Raw genomic sequence first — 20,619 nt, 5'->3', positions numbered from 1 at the left:
CTTTCATAGGTATTTTTGTTCCCCACTCTAAGAAGGAATGAAGATACCTGCATTCTTGCAAGGTGCTTGCTATCACTCACAGAATGTCCTTTAAAGATACAACTCATCGCTAGATTTGCATGTTTTAATATTACAAACATGATTCTCCATTTCTTTACATCATATTCACTGTATGCATAGACACCAAGCTTATAGTATCTTAAATGCGGAGTCTTAGCACATTCTTATAAAGCATAATCTGTCTGAAGTCCTGTAGATTAATAGAGGAAAATGTTGGACTGTATGGTATCTTGAAACAGATGTGCCATCAAAGGTAATCATGCTATTTAGATTTGACCTGTATTTAATCAATACCATTAAACTAAGATAATCTGAATAAAAATTTACAACTAGCCCACACCTAATTTATAACTTAAGTATAACCTAGCCTTTTCAGGTATCCATAATTTATATTTTACTAGACATTGAAATAATTTCCATTTTCTCCAAAATAATATTTGGTATAAATTATTTGCAAATGTGAATCTACATAAGATTATTTACAAAAAATAGCTTAGCATTCATCATTTCAAGTGTTTTTCCCACAATAAAACAAGTAAATGTGGATGTGTGTGGGTGAAATGACTTTGTATGTCCTCTAGGTCGGCCCATAGGGCAGCAATGGCAATAATGACCATCTGTTCACTCCTGGCATCAAGCAAACTTCTAATGATGACAGATGTGGGTCACCCTGGGCTCACAGGCAGCGGAGTGCTAATGATCCACCTAGTGGTCACTGCCTACCTCTCTTGACTGATTGATCACCTAAAAGGTTCAGTTTGAAAAGCAAAGCTGACTATTGCAGATGGTCATTAGTCTTACCAAGACACTACTCTCATTTCCCTTACTTCGTCACTACCACGTGTCTATCAAGTCTTAAATATACTACTACTGTATACTATATCCATTCTTCTAAATTAACCTTGATATCCATTCTGAGAACTTAATTCCTCTTACATTTCTTGACTGACTGACTCATGAATTATGAACTCCCTATTATGATACAGCAATATATATTTGTAAAACATAAGAGGTAATATTTTCCATCATAAAACTATTTATGGATAGTTACATGTAATTTGATTATCAACGTAAGTCTTTCTAAATGCTACTTTGAAAATATTATTGAATATCTCTAGCTTCTTTAAAACTGTTTTACCTGTTAAAAACGCTCACTTATGAGAACAGCTTATGAGATACATATCTGTCTCTATGAAATACGAAGATTATTATTTTACTTTGCAAAACAGATGAGAATTCAGAGTCAGTTGCTTTTAAAATAAAGTGGAAACATACAACTGTTTTTTAAAATGCACATTTCATATATAAATAAATTTATGAGAAATACCATTAGTAAGTAATAATTTTAATCAAGTTTGAAGGTACAATAATAGTTTATAAACTACATTTTAAATTTTTTACTTTCTATACAGGGATTTAAGACAATGGCTGCTGCTTCTGTCACTAAAGAAATTGACTCTTTTTTTTAATTAGATATTTTTCTTATTTACATTTCAAATGTTATCCCCTTTCCTAGTTTCCTCTCAGAAAATCCCCTATCCTCTTCCCCCTCCCCCTACTCCCCAACCCACCCACTCCCATTCCTGGTCTTGGCTTTCCCCTATATTGGGGCCTTCACAGGACCAAGGACCTCTCCTCCCATTGATGACTGACTAGGCCACCCTCTGCTACAAATATAGATAGAAATTGACTCTTAAATTGGCTTAGTAGAGTAAGCAACCAAGCTTGAACTTCACTGAGATTATCTCACAGTCCATGACAGTCGCAATCCATGTGAACACAGAATAAATAGAGAGAGACATAAAGACAGAGACAGGGAGGCTTTTTAATATTTTAAAGCCTAAGCCTTTTAGCTAGGGCAGTCTCTCAGCTACTCTAACCCAACTAATCTTGGCATTCCATCCCACCCACCACGTGGCTGCCAGCTCTACCTCTCTGCTTAGCTTCGGTCAATCTATCCATCCACCCCTGTGTCTGCTGGCTTAATCTCCCACTTCTGACTTCTTCTCCAAAAGTCCCTCTCTCACCCTGGAAGACCCACCTTCCACTCTAGGCCCAGCTATTGGCAATCAGGTCTTTATTACAGCCAATCAGATACGATTCTAGATTGCCTTAGGCAGGCGAGGAAGAACAAATATTTACAAAATAGAAAACCAGTTAATGGGCCATAGAAATGGCAATACCAGAATCCTGCTATCATTTATTTAGCTCTCTGCCAGTACAGAATTAACAATTGAATATGCAGAGACAACTTCACCCAATGTACCCCAATAATCAATATAACATATATGTATATGTGTGTGCATACATATACCTGTGCATACACATGCTACCCCAATAACTATAGTTATCCATTAATTGTTTTTTTAAGTTTTATTATTCATTTTTGTTATGAGTGTTCAGCTGGCATATGTATATATCTATTACATGCATTCTTAATGCCCACAGAGGCCTGAAGAGGTTGTCACAACCCCCAGAACTGGAGTTACAGATATCTGTGGCCTTCCATGTGGGGGTTCTGAGAAGCAAACCTGGATCTTCTGTAAGAGCATCAAGTTTCTGAACCACTGAGCCACTTCTCCAGCCTTACCCCTTAATTACTTTAATATGTATGATTAATAAATCTACTTTACCCAATAAAATACATAAATACAAAATTTTAAAGAAAAAAATAGAACCAAAAAATCAAAATATATTTCTTTCAATAGCATCAAGATTAATTGTGAAGTAAATGGTTTTGTTTATATAAAGGATACATGCCTGATGCAGACATCCAAATAATATTAGAACATTACCATAAGAAAAAAAACAGGTGTAGTTTTTTCAAACAGCAATAATTAGTATCACTACGATATCTTTATTTTAATATTTTGAGAATTTCATACTTGAATATGCTATATTTATATTACTTTTATCCATTTCTATTCCTTTCCATATGTACTATCACCCCTCTCCAATTCATTACCTCTTCTGTAATTATTAGTTATATATTTATATAAACATACTTAGCCATTCTGATAGGTATAAGAAGGAATCTCAGGGTTGTTTTGATTTTCATTTCTCTGATCACTAAGGACTTTGAACATTTCTTTAGGTGCTTCTCAGCCATTCGGTATTCCTAAGTTGAGAATTCTTTGTTTAGCTCTGTGCCCCATTTTTTAATTGGGTTATTTGGTTCAGACACTATTCTGGATGCCAACAAGTGCTTGCTGACAGGAGCCTGATATAGCTATTTCCTGAGAGGCTCTGCCAGTGCCTGACAAATACAGTGGTGGATGCTCTCAGCCAACCACTGCACTGAGCACAAGGTCCCCAATGGAGGAGTTAGAGAAAGGACCGAAGGAGTTGAAGGAACTTGCAACCCCATAGGAGGAACAACAATATGAACCAACCAGTACAACACCCCCCCCCCAGAGTTCCCAGGGACTAAACCACCAACCAAAGAGTACACATGGAGGATACTATGGCTCCAGCTGCACATATAGCAGAGGATGGCCTTGTTTGACATCAGTGGGAGGAGAGGCCCTTGGTCCTGAGAAGGCTCAATGCCCCAGTGTAGGGGAATGCCAGGACAGGGAACCAGGGGTGAGTGGGTTGGTGAGCAGGGGGAGGGGGGATGGGATAGGGGGGTTTTGGAGGGTAAACCAGGAAAGGGGATAACATTTGAAATGTAAATAAATAAAATATCTAATAAAAATTGATAAATGGACCCTTATGAAACTGGAAAGCTTCTGTAAGGCAAAAGACACTGTCAATATAAGACAAAGCAACAGCCTACAGATTGGGAAAAAAATCTTCACTAACCTCACAACCAATAGAGGGCTAATATCCAAAATATGTAAAGAACTCTTGAAGCTAACCACCAAAAGCCCAAACAACCCAATCAAAAATTGGAGTATAGAAATAAACCAAGAATTCACAACAGAGGAATCTCGAATAGCTGAGAAGCACCTAAAGAAATGTTCAAAGTCCTTGGTGATGGAAGGATTGCAAATCAAAATGACCCTGAGATTCTACCTTACACCAAGCAAAATGGCTAAGTTCAAAACCTCAGGTAACAGCACATGTTGGTAAGGATGTGGAAAAATAACAACACTCCTCCATTGCTGGTGGGATTGCAAACTTGTACAACTACTCTGGAAATCAATCNNGAGGTTCCTCAGAAAATTAGACATAGTATTACCTGAGGACCCAGCTATACCACTCCTGGGCATATACCCAAAAGATGCTCCAACATATTTTTAAAAAAAAGAAAACCATGCTCCACTACTGCATAGCAACCTTATTTACAATAGCCAGAAGGTGGAAAGAACCCAGAACCCAGATGTCCTTCAACAGAAGAATGGAATCAGAAAATGTGGTTCATTTACACAATGGAATACTACTCAGCTATTAAGAACAAGAACATCCCGGGGGCTGGTGAGATGGCTCAGTGGGTAAGAGCATCTGACTGCTCTTCCGAAGGTCCAGAGTTCAAATCCCAGCAACCACATGGTGGCTTACAACCATCCATAACAAGATCTGACTCCCTCTTCTGGAGTGTCTGAAGACAGCTACAGTGTGCTTACATATAATAAATAAATAAATCTTTAAAAAAAAAAAAAAGCACAAGAACATCCTAAGTTTTGCAGGGAAATGGATGGAACCAGAAAATATCAACTCAGGTCCCAAAGGACATGCATGGTATGTACTCACTAATAAGTATATATTAGCCCCCCCCCAAAAAAAAAAGTACAGAATACCCAAGATACTGTCCACAGAACTCAAAAAGGTCAACAAGCTGAGGGGTCCAAGTGAGGATGCCTCAATCTCACTTGAGAGAGAGAAGAAAGCAATCACAAGGGGGGACATGGAGGGGAAGAGGGGAACATGATCAGCAGAAAGAATGGAAACAGGTAACCTCAGAAGGTAGAAGGTGGGGGAAACCTCCAAAGTGTACCAGAGACCTTAGAGGTGAGAGACTCTCAAGACTCAAAGGGAGGGACCTTAGATGAAATGCCCTACAGTGCGGAGTGGGAACTTAAACATTTTATTTGTCCAGTTTTAACTTTTTTTGTTTCATTTTTTTAAATTATTTTCTTTATTTACATTTCAAATGTTATCCCCTTTCCTAGTTTTCCTTCTGAAAATCCTCTATCCCCTCCCCCTCCCCCTGCTCAGCAACCCACCCATTCCCATTCCTGGTCCTGGCATTCCCCTATACTGGGGCATAGAGCCTTCACAGGACCAAGGGCCTCTCCTCCCATTGATGACTGACTAGGTCATCCTCTGCTACATATATAACTAGAGCCACAAGTTCCACCATGTATTTTCTTTGGTTGTAAATTTCACTAGGTGGCGCCAAAACTTTGACCATCATTCTTGACCAGCTGTGAACTCTGTCAGCTACAGTGACAACCTGTTTGGGAAGGTAAGCTCACTGGTGCAATGGTGGCACAGATGCCCTGGAGGTATCTTAACACCTGCTTTGCTTATTAGGGCCAAAAACTAGGCTTGTTAAAGGCCCTATGGGAGAACCACTATGATTAATCTGCAAAATATATTGTATATAACTGACTCATAATGACTTCTTGTTATACCCATAGACAATTCCAATATGCTGTATTAAATAGCAGTATTTATTACACATTGTACATAGCTCCTTACATATGACCATAAAGTTGAGTAGTTGTGATACATTACATATCCAAACTAAGTACTCTCTGACATTTCATTTAAAAAGTTTGTGACCTTTATTTATTCAACCATTCTTCCTTTTCATATAGAATGAAGTATTTCTTCTTTTTCTTCCTCTTTTCATGTGTGTGTGTGTGTGTGTGTGTGTGTGTGTGTGATGTACATACATGTATGTTTGAATATTCACATGTGTGCAAGCACTCAAGTATATGGAGGCCCAAGGGTGATGCCTGCAATCTTCTGTGATTGTTTTTCCATCTTCTTCTTTGAGGTAAGCTGTCTGAAATCATGCCCACCCAACAGTTACATAGGTTCTGGGGATAAGAACTCTGATCCTCTTGTTTGTATAGCAAGCATTTTAATCACTGAAGCCAACACCTCAGATCACTTTGGATCTTTAGAATACTGTCATGGTTTGTATATTCTTGGACCAGGGAGTGGCACCATTTGAAGGTGTGGTCCTGGTTGGAGTAGGTGTGTCACTATGGGTGTGGGCGTAAGACCCTCACCCTAGTTGCCTGGAAGTCGGTCTTCCACTAGCAGCCTTTGGATGAAGACGTAGAACTCTCAGCTCTGCCTGCACCATGTCTGCCTGGATACTGCCATGCTCCCACCTTGATGATAATGGACTGAACCTCTGAACCTGTAAGCCAGCCCCAAGTAAATGTTGTTTTTTATAAGACTTGATTTGGTCATGGTGTCTGTCAACAGCAGTAAATCCCTAACTAAGACAAATACCAATGTCTACAGAAGATGGAGTGAGAAGATTGTAAGAGCCAGAGGTTGGAGAAGATCAGGGTCAAATAGCATCCCCAAGACATGACAGCACCCTCATGAATTCACAGTAAGCACGGGTGCCTGACTTAAACCTATACAAGTTCAAGCTAGTCAGTGGTCTAAAATGGAGGGAGAAAGGGCTTACAAGCCCCTATCCTGACTGAAGAGCTATTGATAGTTGATTGTTTCTAAAGGAAGAAGAGTCAGTTTCCTTTAAAGATTTGGTCAACTACACTCCAGTGAGTGGCTTGTGAGTATTGGGGCAACAGAAAGCAGACTCGGGGCTTTCTTCTGTTTTGTGTATTTAGAGAGAGAGTACAGGAAATTGAGAAGGAGCAAGGAAGTGGGGATCAATCTAGAAACATTTAGAAAGAAGAGTTGGAGGTAAATGTGATCAAAATATAATTCCCAACTTAAAATTAAAAATTAAAAAATATATTAAAATATAATATGTAAGTATTCTACTAACCACTTCCCTAACACAATACAATTTCTAATATTACTATTTAATATGTCCTAGAGTTTTCTATGTGCAACAAATAAGTGATGTACAATATGATATTTATGAGATAAGATTTTGCCACATATCTTATAATTATTATGAATGAAAGACAATGCAAAAACAAATCAAAACTGGAGATAAGAAAGAACTGTAAGTTAAAACAGTTTTTCTAAATGTGAACTCAAAGTTAAGACAGCAATACTATTTTATTAGAAATGTAAGCTCCTATTTGATATAAAATGATATGACAGTATGAGGAAATCACACTTTTATACAATACCTAGCACTCAAGTCCTTACCATATCCTAGGCACTGTGGTAAATACTAAGAACACCACACTGAATAGTGCCTGATCCCAAACTCAGGAATATGATCAAAGGAAAACCCACAAATGGTAATATTTTAAAAAATCAAAATTCACTCCATTGCTATTGATTAGAGTTCATCATGTTGCTATTTTACCTATTTCAAAAGTTTTTTTAAAATCACTTTAGATTATGGTGAGCAACGTAATAATTCAGGCAATCTTATTTTAACCTTAAAATCATCTAATATAAACTTTTCTCCTTTAAGAAAATGTAACATTATAAAAATTGTAACTTTTCTAGACACCGAAAGTTGGCCACTAAGCATCATCGTGAGGACTAGGTTGAGGTGAAATGGAAGAATGTCAGCCTAACATGATGGTGCTTTGGATTCTGTCTTCAGTGCAGTCAGAAAAGTACTTTTCACAATAATTTATTTGTATTTCAATGACAAAAATCTTACGCATATGTATAAATAAGTTCTGTTGATAAATAAAACCTTAACAGAAAACAAAAGCTTTATCCACCCTTTTCTGAATATAGTTTTACACTGTAATATAAAATTACTTAATATATCCACTAGAACCTACTAAGCAACATGAATACTTTTTATCTGTTTTTTAAAGTATAATTGTTATTTTATTAAAACAAATGCATTATTGCTGTGATTATATATCTTTTTCTAACATTATATTATGTCTTATCTTGGGTAAATGATTCACTGTTGGTTAACATGTAAGCCAAGGGAATCTTGGGTAGGAAAAAAATCTTACTGAAATAGTTGATAGATCTTTCTAATGGAGAGTCAGCTACTCTTACTCTAAATGTATTCCTTTTTAAATTTTTGCACTACAATCTTTACCTCTTAAATAAAAACATATTATACAGGAAAAATGAGAGTTTTATTTACCTACAATTTTCAATATACATCTAAAAGTGGAAAGTACATCTTAATGAGTTTTGGGGGGTTTTTTTGTTTTTGTTTTTTTGTTTTTTTTGTTTTGGTTTGGTTTGGTTTTGGTTTTTCGAGACAGGGTTTCTCTGTGTAGCCCTGGCTGTCCTGGAACTCACTCTGTTGACCAGGCTGGCCTCGAACTCAGAAATCTGCCTGCCTCTGCCTCCCCGAGTGCTGGAATTAAAGGCATGCACTGCCACCACCACCGGGCTATGAGTTTTATGTGAATAGAGACACGATTTGGAACAAAAAAAAGGTGAGATCTTGCTTTTACAATTAAAACCACACAAAATGTTATGCTTGGTTTATTTTAAAAAGCAGAAAGAACAAAATTCACAAATTAAGAAGCCCTTGAGACGTCAAAATAACTTAAGTAAATTGACATTGCAGGACTTTAAAAGGTATCTAGGTCATAACCTTACTAGAGAAAGGAAGATAGAAAAGCAACCACGGGTAAGGGAAGTAAGGGGTGTGGAAGGAATAATAATACTAGTGTTATTCCTAATTACTATTCCTAATATTACTAGTGTTATTCCATATTACAATTCCTAATAATACTAGTATTCTTAATTACTATTTCTAAAATATTAGTATTGTTTCTAATTACTGTTCCTAATAATACTAGTATTATTATTCGTAAAGAAAAGCTTAGGTCAATTTAAAGATATTTGAAGAAAATCACTATCCGATACTTAAAAGCAGGAATAGCAAATTCCTTATGATAAAGCAGAGATAGTGACCACTGTACTGTAGAGTGAATATGTACTGTAGCTACTTCTACAACGCCCATTGGGTAACACAGCCATCAGGTACAGCAGACATACACAGAAAATTGATGAAAGATCCCTTTAAACTTACCTTTTTTTCCTCTTGCAATATTATCGCTTCATATAGCCGTGGGACATATGTATAATAATTATGCTCTTGATCTCTCTTGATGTTAATATTTTCACAATGTAGTTTCCTTTTCCTTTCAAAAATCCAGATAGAATTTGAGAGTTTTCAATTTTAAATACACAAATATTTTTATAAGCAAGGATAATTTTTATACCAAAGGCTTCTGCTTCAAGTGGATTTAATAACATCAACAGGTTGGGTCAATACATTCAAAATCTTATGAAAATACATTTCATGTTGACTGGTTTTGTTTTTTTTTTAATGGAGCACTGGGACTGCCAAGATAGTTCAGAGGGTTGGATGTACTTGATATCAAGCCCCATGACCTGAGTTTCACCCCCAGAACTCACCTAGGCAGAGAGAAGGATCCCCACAAGGTCCCCTCTGCCCTCAGCATGGATGTGCACAGAGATGCACACATATATACAGACACACACAAACACAAGGGAATTAAAACTCAGAGCACTGTGATAAAATTGCTCTAATAATAACTACCCTAAAGGGAAAAATGGGCCATGATACTTACAGCATGAACTGACATCATCAAAGATAATTTTTTTAAAAAGAGTTCTGATATTCTACTTATGTATGTCTTTAAAATCCAAAAATCCCTTGGTATTTTAATTTCTGCTTAAAATAAAAAATTATCCTTTTCTACTTATAACATAAAGCAGCAAGGGAAAGTGCATAACAATCTCTAAGAATCAAGAGAAAATGTATTTTCATTGCTATTAGACAGTTTAAAGAAACAAGAAAACAACAGTGAAGTGAAGAGTCCCAAGTGCTAAGGGGAGGCAGTCTGCTAAGAATCACACCTGCTGGTGTTAGGATCTAATATAAACCACCCAATCTCTCCTAGCTTCGTATTCTTCATCTGTACTTAGACATATTAATAATTAATTCTCTATAACACAATGAAAAAAGCAAAAAAAAAAAAAACAGATGTAGGGTATTTAATGTCATTCAGGGTCCAATAAACCCACTACAACTTATAGCATTAATCATTGCTAGAATTATATTTAAGTAAACCATACTTGCTGTTTTTCCTACTTGAACAGAACTGCAAAGACATTCAACATTTTTTTAAAAATCTCTGCTAACACACAAAGATTAAAATAACATAGGCAACAGGAAAACAGACTTTAGGTTATTTAATAGTTGCCGCTAAATTCAGAATCCTGGGCTTTCACCATTCTGGCTAACTTTCCACTAATTTTATTTGTATAAAATTTTACAAGTAAGCTTGTTTTTCATGACTTTAAATGAGTTTATCTGAAATAAATGTATATTTGCGGTACTAGAATTGTTACATGATACTTATGTCCACTTCTTTCCCATAGAGAATATTATAAATACATCTCCCCATTCAGAATGTCCACGCCTCCCTCTGTTACATGTAAAATCTCCCAGAAGAATTCTAACTCATGAACATCCAAAGCAGAAGGAAATAACTAGAAAGTGTCCGCTGCAGGATGAGAAAACAACTCCAAATAAAATGCACAGCATTTTGTAGGCGACCCAGTCAGAGCAGAGAGCAAGGGTAGCTGCAGGGCTGAAGCAGCCAAGAACACAATGCAGGACTCAACGTGGAAAAGGTGAAGAGAAAAAGAGGTGAGATGGGGATAAAACAACGTTTTAAAATAGCATAGTGATGGGGAGACGGTGAAAGTGAGTCAACATTAGGAAAAATGAAGTGGCTGAGAGCTGGCAAGCACACCCAGATTGAGCAGTGCGCACAGCCCTGCCTGCCCTTCTTGCTAGTTAAGCTGAAGCAAGCAGGGAGCAGAGAAACCAGCAACCTGGAAGGAGGGAGGTTATGCATCCAATGGACATGGGACAGCCCTGGGCAAATACATGAGCGGCAAAACAAAATCAATGTCACTGCTCTGGGAAAGGGATGGAAGTGAAGGATGGGCACTGGCAGGGGTAAGATGGAGATGTGAAGTGCCCATAAGAGTGATCAGAATATATCGTACACAAGTATGAAACTGCCAAATTACAAAATTAACAAACAGCTTTCAGAACACGTGAACATAAAATATTTACTCTTTTAAATTAAATGCTAAACAACAAAAGAATATGCCCAAAGGAAAAAGGTGAAGGTTTGTAGAATCTATAGTGCTTATCCTGTTAGGAAGAAAGGTAAGTACAGACTAACACAATTAAAAATTATAATCAAATATGAAGGTATACTTTTCAGATTAGAAGAGTAGTGCGATAAGAACAATAACCTAGGTATAAGTTCTTCAAAAGTGAAAATGTCAATTCTTACTCTGTTACTAAGTTCAATACTAGCACATAGAAATGACTCAGTATTTGTTCAGTGAAGGAGCTACAGTCCGGAGTCTGGGCTTCAAACCATGCTTACTGATATCATCAGGTGCGTCTGTGCCTGGGTACAGAGTAAAGAATCACTGGAGACTTCCCAAAAGGAAGAAAACTAATGCTGTGAAGAATGAGCCAGCAGAGAAGCTGGTGTCCACTCAGCCAGGAAGGGGAAGCCATGCTTCAAAGTTGGTAAAAGCATTTGCCACAGGACCACAGTGGACAGAGAACTCAGGTTCTCTCTGTACTGAAAAGAACGCTCTTCTCTGACTTACATGTGATGAAGAGAGGCTCATACATTCACAATTAATTAAAATAACAAAACAGTCAACAATAACCATATAGAACATTAGCAGATGTACCCCTGCAGCTCTCCCCTAGGTCAGGGTTAAGTAGCCTTGTTGTGCTGAGTCTAACCATAGCCCCTAATTTATGCTCCTAACAGTTCCATGTTCTTTGTCATGTGTGTTGTTGAAATAAATCACAGGATGTGAAACTTCCTACCACCCCCTGGAAGGGTTTAAAAGTCGGGTATTTTCTTTGTTCTAGAGTTTCTCTGAAGACTCCTCTGGCCACACTGTATCAGATCTATGGCAGCTTTCTCTTTAATTCTGACTGTAAGCTACCCCTTCTAATGAATCTCTTACTGGTTTTAAAAGAAAGCATCTCTTGAACACCTATGCCCCAAATGTAAGGACACCTACATTCATAAAATAAACTTTACTAAAGCTCAAAACACACATTGCACCCCACACAATAATAGTGGGAAATTTCAACACCCCACTCTCACCAATGGACAAGTCATTGAAACGGAAACTAAACAGAGACACAGTGAAACTAAGAGAGGTTATGAACCAAATGGATTTAACAGATATCTTCAGAACATTTCACCTAAAACAAAAGAATATGCCTTCTTCTCAGTACCTTATGGGACCTTCTCCAAAATCAACCATATAATTGGTGACAAAACAACCCTCAACCAATACAAGAAGATTGAAATAATACCATGCATCCTATCAGATAACCATGGCCTAAGGCTGGTCTTCAGTAACAGCAAAAACTACAGAAAGCCCACATACACATGGAAACTGAGCAATTCTTTACTCAATGATAACTTGGTCAGGGATGAAATAAAGAAAGAAATTAAAGACTTTCTGGAATTTAATGAAAATGTTGACACAACATACCCAAACTTATGGGACACAATGAAAGCAATGCTAAGAGGAAAGTTCATGGCCTGGAGCAGATCCTCTGCCACAGGGCTCCATACCCAAATAGCTAGCCTCCCAGGTGCGAGGACAGGCCTGTGAGCACAAGTAAGACCACCACTGCTGCTCAGAGGAACACACCCAGAACCCATCCAGAATCCTCAGGAACCAAGGAGCTGCCTGGGACAAGAGTCTTCCAGTTTCCCATTTGTGCCCAGAGCTGAACCTGTGCCACAGAGCTACATCTACAAATACTCCCAGAAAAGAGCTGGTCTCCCAGGAGTGCCTACACAGCCATCAGTTCTCTTCAAATTCAGGTATCAGGACACAGGAACCAAGGATCAGCTGGGGACAGGACCTTTCTGGTCTCTGTCTGCACCTTACAGCTAAAGCTGTACCACAGCTCTCCCTACCTAAATTCCTCCTGGAGAGAACTGGTCCCCCAGGAGTACTGACACACAGACTTGCAGGAAAGACAAGCCACAGTCAGAGACAGAAAGACCAGCCAAGACCAGAAATAACCGGATGGTGAAAGGCAAGCATAAGAACATAGGCAACAGAAACCAAGGCTACTTGGCATCATCAGAACTCAGATCTCCCACCACAGCAAACCCTGGTTACCCCAACACAACAGAAAAGCATGACTCTGATTTAAAATCGCATCTCATGATGATGATAGAGGAATTTAAGAAGGACAAAGCAAATTCCTTAAAGAAATACAAGACAATACAGGTACACAGATAAAAGACCTTAAAGAGGAAACACAAAAATCTCTTAAACAATTACAGGAAAACATAAACAAACAGGTGAAGGAACTGAACAAAATCATCCAGGATCTAAAACTGGAAATAGAAACAATAAAGAAATCACAAAGGGAGACAACCCTGGAGTTAGAAAACCTAGGAAAGAGATCAGGAGTCCTAGATGCAAGCATCACCTACAGAATACAAGAGATAGAAGAGAATCTCAGGTGCAAAAGATACCATAGAAAACATTGACACAGCAATCAAAGAAAATGCAAAATGCTCCTAACCCAAAACTTCCCAGGAAGTCCAGGATACAATGAGAATACCAAACCTAAGGATAATAGGTATAGAAGAAAGTGAAGATTCCCAACTTAAAGGGCCAGTAAATATCTTCAACAAAATTATAGAAGAAAACTTCCCTAACCTAAAGAAAGAGATGCCCATGAACATACAGGAAGACTACAGAACTCCAAATAGACTGGACCAGAAAAGAAATTCCTCCCATCACATAATAATCAAAACACCAAATGCACTAAACAAGAAAGAATATTCAAAGCAGTAAGAGAAAAAGGTCAAGTAACATATAAAGGCAGACCTATCAGAATTACACCTGACTTCTTATCAGAGACTATGAAAGCCAGAAGATCCTAGGCAGATGTCATACAGACCCTAAGAGAACACAAATATCAACCCAGACTACTATACCCAGCAAAACTCCCAATTACCATAGATGGAGAAACCAAGATATTCCATGACAAAACCAAATTTATACAATATCTTTCCATAAATCCAGTCCTACAAAGGATAATAGATGGAAAACACCAACACAAGGAGGGAAATTACACACTAGAGAAAGCAAGAAAGTAAGCTTCTTTCAACAAATCTAAAAGAAAATAACCACACAAACATAAAAATACCATCAAAAATAACAGGGAGCAATAATCACTCTCCCTTAATATCTCTTAACACCAATGGACTCAATTCCCCCCAAAAGACATAGACTAACAGACTAGATATGTAAACAGGACCCAGCATTTTGATGCATACAGGAAATGCACCTCAGTTACAAAGACAAACACTACCTCAGAGTAAAGGGCTGAAAATCAATTTTCCAAGCAAATGGTCCCAAGAAACAAGGAGTAGCCATTCTAATATCGGATGCAATCACCTTTCAACCTGAACTCATCAAAAAAGATGCGCATCAAAGGAAAAATCTACCAAGAAGAACTCTCTATTCTGAACATCTATGCTCCAAATGCAAGGGCACCTACATTCATAAAAGAAACCAATAGACAGAAGCAGCTGATCCCTGTTGTTGAATTAAGGAAGGCTATAAGAAGCTGAGGAGAAGGGCGATCCTGTAGGAGGACCAGCAGTCTCAATTAAGCTGGACCCCTGAGATCTCTCAAACATTGGACCTCCAAACAGGCAGCATACACCAGCTGTTATGAGGCCCCCAACACACATACAGAAGAGGACTTCTAGGTCTGTGTTCATTCAGAGATGATGCACCTATCCCTCAAGATACTGGAGGCCCCAGGGAGTTTAGAGGTCAGATGGGGTGGTGGGGTGGGGACAGCCATGTGGAGACAGGTAGGTGGGGTGGAGGAATGGGATGTGGAACAGTTGGAGGGTGGATGGGGAACGGAAATAAAATATGAAGTGTAAAAATAAATAGATAGATAGATAGATAGATAGATAGATAGATAGATAGATAGATAGATAGATAAAAGCATCTCTTTTTCTTGAATGCCCTGTTAACAATGGATTTAACATAATGTACTATGATCTTCCAAATGCTTTCTCATCTCAGGCCTGACCTCAGTCCCTTACCCCTTTCTCCTAACAAAGCTAATTCTGGGTGATAATTATGTGCTAGTTCTTGTTCCAAGCCAATGATCACCATCCTTATACCTAAGAATGTCATCATTGTCTCACTAACTCTGAATAGTTATCTAGTTCTCACTTAGTTATGGAGTCAGAAGAATGGAGATATAAGCCAAAGGTAAGACACAAATTCTGACCCACCTTCTTTAGGATACTACAGAATCTTTCATCTATTTTTTTAATTAAGAATAGCACATCTTAGTTATTAGGCACATGGGTTCTGTACTCAAACAGGTCTCAGTAAAAGTCTAGTTCTGGCATTTAAAAGGTCACATGATCTTAAACATGTTGTCTTCTCTGATTCTTGAATTTTTCACTGATAAGATAGGCAAACAATGGTCATTACAGAGACTTGTGAAGACTAAATGGAGTAATATAGGTACAGCAAGAGACAGATTCTAACTCATGGGAAGCTAAGTTTCTTATAGATTATTCCAAACTATAATACTAGTTGGAGTTTTCATACTAATTTTCCTGTCTTAACAGGACAGCCTCATCTGACCCAGTGCAATATAAATGATGCTTAAGAGCCTTTTGTACACACTCTGTCCCAAGGATGTACTACATAATCCTGGAGGACCTGAGAACCATTATGCAGACCAAGCTGGTTTTGAACATTCCTCCTGCCTCCCAAGTGCAGGAAATATAGTGTGTACCACAGTTCCCAGTAAGGGTTTGTCATTACTTACTGGATGATATCATACTGTCCAGGACCAGGACCTGAATACTTGAGAAATTCTTGTCTTCCTGTAGTATTGCCAAAATTTACACCTTTATATTTCAAAGACGCTTTAGAATAATCCTAAAAAGAAAGAAGGAAAGAATAAGAAAAATGAAATGAGGAAAATTGGGAAATATTACATTTGACTGAGGCTTAAATACAAAAATTCTCCAGTCAACAGAATTGCACCAGTAAAATTGGGGAGGGCACTTTAAGCTGGATTCTGTCCTTCCATCTCCCACATCAGCCAGATTCTCAGAGAATTGCCTCTAAAGTTAGTCTATACTGAACCAGTGTCAGCAGTTTCCTCTTGGTACTACACTAGGTAATTTAATGCTTCTAGGGAAATAAAGAGCAGCTCTACCTAGAAACAGGCTAAATGTATTATTTACAAAAAAATTGTTTTAATCTATTTAAAAGATATTAATTAAACAGACCAAAATAATACAAACAATGCCAACAGATCTCAGGCAATAATTTCATGATATTTAAGAACATATTCATGGAAACTTTTCTAAGAGCAACAAGTGGTTAAGAACAAATTAAATATTATCCAGTTCGTGCTATTGGTAATATATGAAGAAAATATAAGGATCATTATAGGCTCAGGATACCCAAGATCAAGTTCTCAACACAAACAAGATGTATTTGCCCTAGAAGGACAGAGGACAGGGAAAAGAGACAAAGTCAGGAGATAGAGGATGAGGGAGAAGGGGAAGGGAACAAGGGAGAGAAGGTAGGGGCATTTGTCCCAGAAGAAGGAGGGACAAAGGACTGGCTCTGGACAGATGTGGCAGATGGGAAAATGGCAGTTTATAAAGCTCCAAAGGAAAACCCTGCCCCTGCATTGGGATGAGGTGTTTAATTCTAATTGGACATGTTAACTAGGTGAGCTTCAGGGGGCTTTGGATAGCTGGACTTCAATATTTTGATAGGTGGACCTTGGTAGTCAGCCCCTGGAGGGGGAAGTGACCAAATGAAGGCACAGACCTTTGTGGCTAGATTTAGGAATGCAATCCAGTGGGTTTTTTTAGCAACATAGCGGGAATGGGGGAGAAGGGCAAAGCCTGCCAGAGCCATATTTGCCATGCCCAGGCTGGCTAGAACTCCAGACAAGATCATTCTTTTAATACCAAAGAAACTATTTATGTCAGGAAAAAGTCAACCAATGATTTTCCTCTGACATTGATAAGAATAGATGTCAAACTTAAGCATGAACCACAGAGTTAAAGCACTGATTTCATCAGCAACTAAAAGAAGAAAATATAATGCAGTAAGAACAGAAGGTTCCCTTCCAAAGCTTCCCTTCTCTCATGATATATTCCTCTTTATAAAATCATTTAAGAAGCCTGGAGAGATGGTTCAGTGGTCGGGTGCACTCACTGCTCCTGCAGAGGACCTGGCGTCACTTCCCACACAGCAGCTCACAACCATTTGTAACTTCAGTTCCTGGGGTTCCAATGCCCTCTTCTGGCTTCAATGAGTACTGCACTCATGTGGTGCACATACATACAAGCAGGCAAAACATCCCATACTGAAGAACCCAGGGTAATCTCATGCATTGGTCTGCCAACCCCTATCTTTCTGCACATCCTCAAGCCATATTCTATTCTGATGCAGTAAAAACCACCCTGGCCTGCATGTGCCTCTGCCTTAGTATAGCCTTGAGCCCACACCAACATCCTGATACCCACCACAACCTGGACTGGAGGACTGACCCTCAGCTTATGAATTCCTTCTTTATTATCTGCTCATGGGTTTATGCTGCCAAAGAGAACTTTCAAGGTCATTGTGTCAGCTCCAAGCCTGACTGTGACCCTAACCAGTTAGAAGCATTTTACGGTTTATTTCTGACTTCAGTGGTCCTTTCCTCATTATTTGTGTGCCCCATGACTCCAACAAATATATAAATTAGCAAATTTATATTTAGGATATTTATAAATAAATCCTATAGAAAATAAATCACTGAAGTTTTTTGTTTGTTTGGATTTTTTGTTTTTTTGTGGGTTTTTTTGGGTTTTTTTTTTGTTTTTGTTTTTTTAGCAAACCTGTCTTACCTGAGGTTAGAAGATAAACTCTAGGTTACTTATTGTTAGTTCATCAGAAAAGCTGGATTTGTAGAATGTGCAGTTGTTGTTATATGTATAAGATGTTTTGCCTGCATGCATGTCTGTGTACCATGTCTAAGGAGCCAGAACGAACACTGGATCTCATGGAGCTGGAACTAGAGTCACAGATGGTTGTGAGCTGCCAGGTGGTTCCTGGGAATTAAACGTGGGTCCCCTTGAAGAACAACCAGTGCTCTTAACCACTGATCCACTTCTCCAGTCCCTAAAATTTTTAAACAATCTTGAATTGCTAGAGCCATTACTACATATTATGTAAAGTCACTATAACATATAGTTCAACTACATAAAAGAGTGTATTAAGTGCTCTAGATGACCTTCTATTTAAACAATGTAATACATTCTCAATTACCATTCCAAACAACATCAGGACAACAAATAGAAGTGTTAGTGCAATAAAAGCACAATTTCAGTTCAGATTCCCATCTATTGTGCTTCACCTAGATAGACTCCAAGAGTTGAATAAAACAGGCACAGGCAAGACATTTAAGGGATCTCCAGAACAGGCACCCGCTGCATGTGAAAAGACCTGCAGCTGAATTTTGTTAACATTTCAGAAAGACAGAAGCTGGAGATGATGGTGTATCTCTGGTGATGAATAGTTAGTGATTTCCAGAGAGAGAGGGGCAACATTCAAAGACTTTGGGGTGCTGTAACAAAATCCAGAAAGAAGTCAGTGGCTGCATCTGGACACAAGAGCTGAAAGTGGGAAAATGGAGTTACCAGCTGTGGTGTGGCAGTTTCCTCTGAGATTAAAACCTTTCATCTTGGAGAAAAGCATGTTAAGAAATGGTATGTTAAAGGAGATAAAACAGCAGGAGGAAACTTGTAAAAACACAGGATGTGAAAAGGCAAGAAAACCATGGGATGCTGACATCCCATTCTGCAGGGAAGCTCATTAAGCTCAAGAAGTAAACAATTCAACAGCTTTGGGAAGTTACTGAAACTGAACAGACTCACTGGGTCCCTCCTTCCCCCGGTGAGCATCAGGAGAAAGGATCGCTGAGAAACACTCAAACAAGCTGTGCTGCCAAGAAAAGACAGAGGTTAGACAAACGGCTTCGAAACAAGGCTGTTCTGCTGACTGCAGGCGCTGAGATACTGGCAGAGCCACCTACAAGAGGTTGCCAACTGAGCTGCCCCAGACACTCACCAACCTGGTAAACAGCCTGCAGGCTCACTATGCACTCCAGGTTTCCAGGTGATCTGTCAACTATGTGGAGTTGAGCTTCTGGTGCTACAACTGTCTTTGAACCGTTTTTACTCTGTGGGATCGAAAAGATTCAATTATGTTTGGGGATATTTCCCATCTAAAGGGGCAAACTACTTGGAAGATGAATATCAAGACTAACTCTGAGAATCAGCTGATCCTGACGACCCAGTGACCAAGAAAAGTCTTAAAAATCAAAGCAATAGCAATGCCAAATACTATTTTCTGCTGACTGGATTCTTCGGTGTATTAATGCAGCAGGAAAAACCCCTTGTCTTATTATCAAGGTGGACCTGGCCTGAAAGCCGCCTCCTGAGGACTAGTTCTCGTAGTGTCAGAATGTGCCATGCAAGCAGCCAGTGGAGAAAAGTCCTACGAGCCCTAAAGCCTGAGACAAAGCCACAGCAATGGCCAGCCCGGAGAGGTAGCTCCAATGGTGCAGCATCGCACTTTTATCTTAGGAGTGACCAACATCCATCAAATGGGCCTTAAGGCCCAATCAGTAGGAGAGAATTAATCCATGCTGGGTACTGTACCTAGTCTACTGCCCTTAGCTGGAAAAGTCATAGATCTTAGAAGGGGCCTTTGTAGTGCCATTTTCCAAAATCATCATCGTCATTGTCATCACCAACAACAACAACTACTACTATGTTACAAATGCCTTCCCTTATACCCACAAGGAAGTATAGCTCTTACCCCTTATCAAAATGTTGTTTTGCAGCAAATAGGGAAGAATACAGAGATCCTAAACTGTACATGCAGAGACTAAATGATTGTAGGGAGTATGGCCTCCATACACCCCTATAGCCAAGGCTCAAGGAAAGTTCAGGAAGAGGGGGCAGAAAGATGGTTACGAGTCAGGAACCAGAATGCCTGCGACCTAACAGTGCCTTCCAGACATGACAAAGTCTGAACACTATAGCTACCCACACAAGAGCTGCATAATGACAACAGGAACTGACATGCCACTGTGAACAAGGAAAGGGTCACAAGGTCCCACCTTTAGATGAAGAGCTATAGGCAATCAAAGCCTGCTGAGAGAGGGTGTACTGGATAGTTTTGTGTCAACTTGACACAGCTGGAGTTATCACAGAGAAAGGAGCTTCAGTTGGGGAAATGCCTCCACGAGATCCAGCTGTAAGGCATTTTCTCAATTAGTGATCAAGGGGGGAGGTTCCCTTGTGGGTGGTGCCATCTCTGGGCTGGTAGTCTTGGGTTCTATAA

The 20,619-nt window shown here is 38.9% G+C and overlaps 1 protein-coding gene across 1 annotated transcript in view; it reads right to left on the bottom strand.

The window, feature by feature from the left end:
• Positions 1-20,619, bottom strand: part of Stpg2 (sperm tail PG-rich repeat containing 2) — a 174,719-nt gene that overhangs the window by 130,791 nt on the left and 23,309 nt on the right. Inside the window, exons 5-6 of the mRNA XM_021196975.1 lie at positions 16,028-16,140; positions 9,134-9,245 (exon numbers count right to left, since the gene is read on the bottom strand). Of these exons, the coding sequence (XP_021052634.1) occupies positions 9,134-9,245; positions 16,028-16,140 (225 nt within the window). The remainder of the gene's footprint in view (positions 1-9,133; positions 9,246-16,027; positions 16,141-20,619) is intronic.

This window comes from Mus pahari, chromosome 4 (assembly GCF_900095145.1).
Source record: "Mus pahari chromosome 4, PAHARI_EIJ_v1.1, whole genome shotgun sequence".
Classification (NCBI taxonomy): Eukaryota; Metazoa; Chordata; class Mammalia; order Rodentia; family Muridae; genus Mus; species Mus pahari.
Note: the sequence above shows the minus strand (reverse complement) of the source record. Positions and strands in the feature narration are given on the sequence as shown.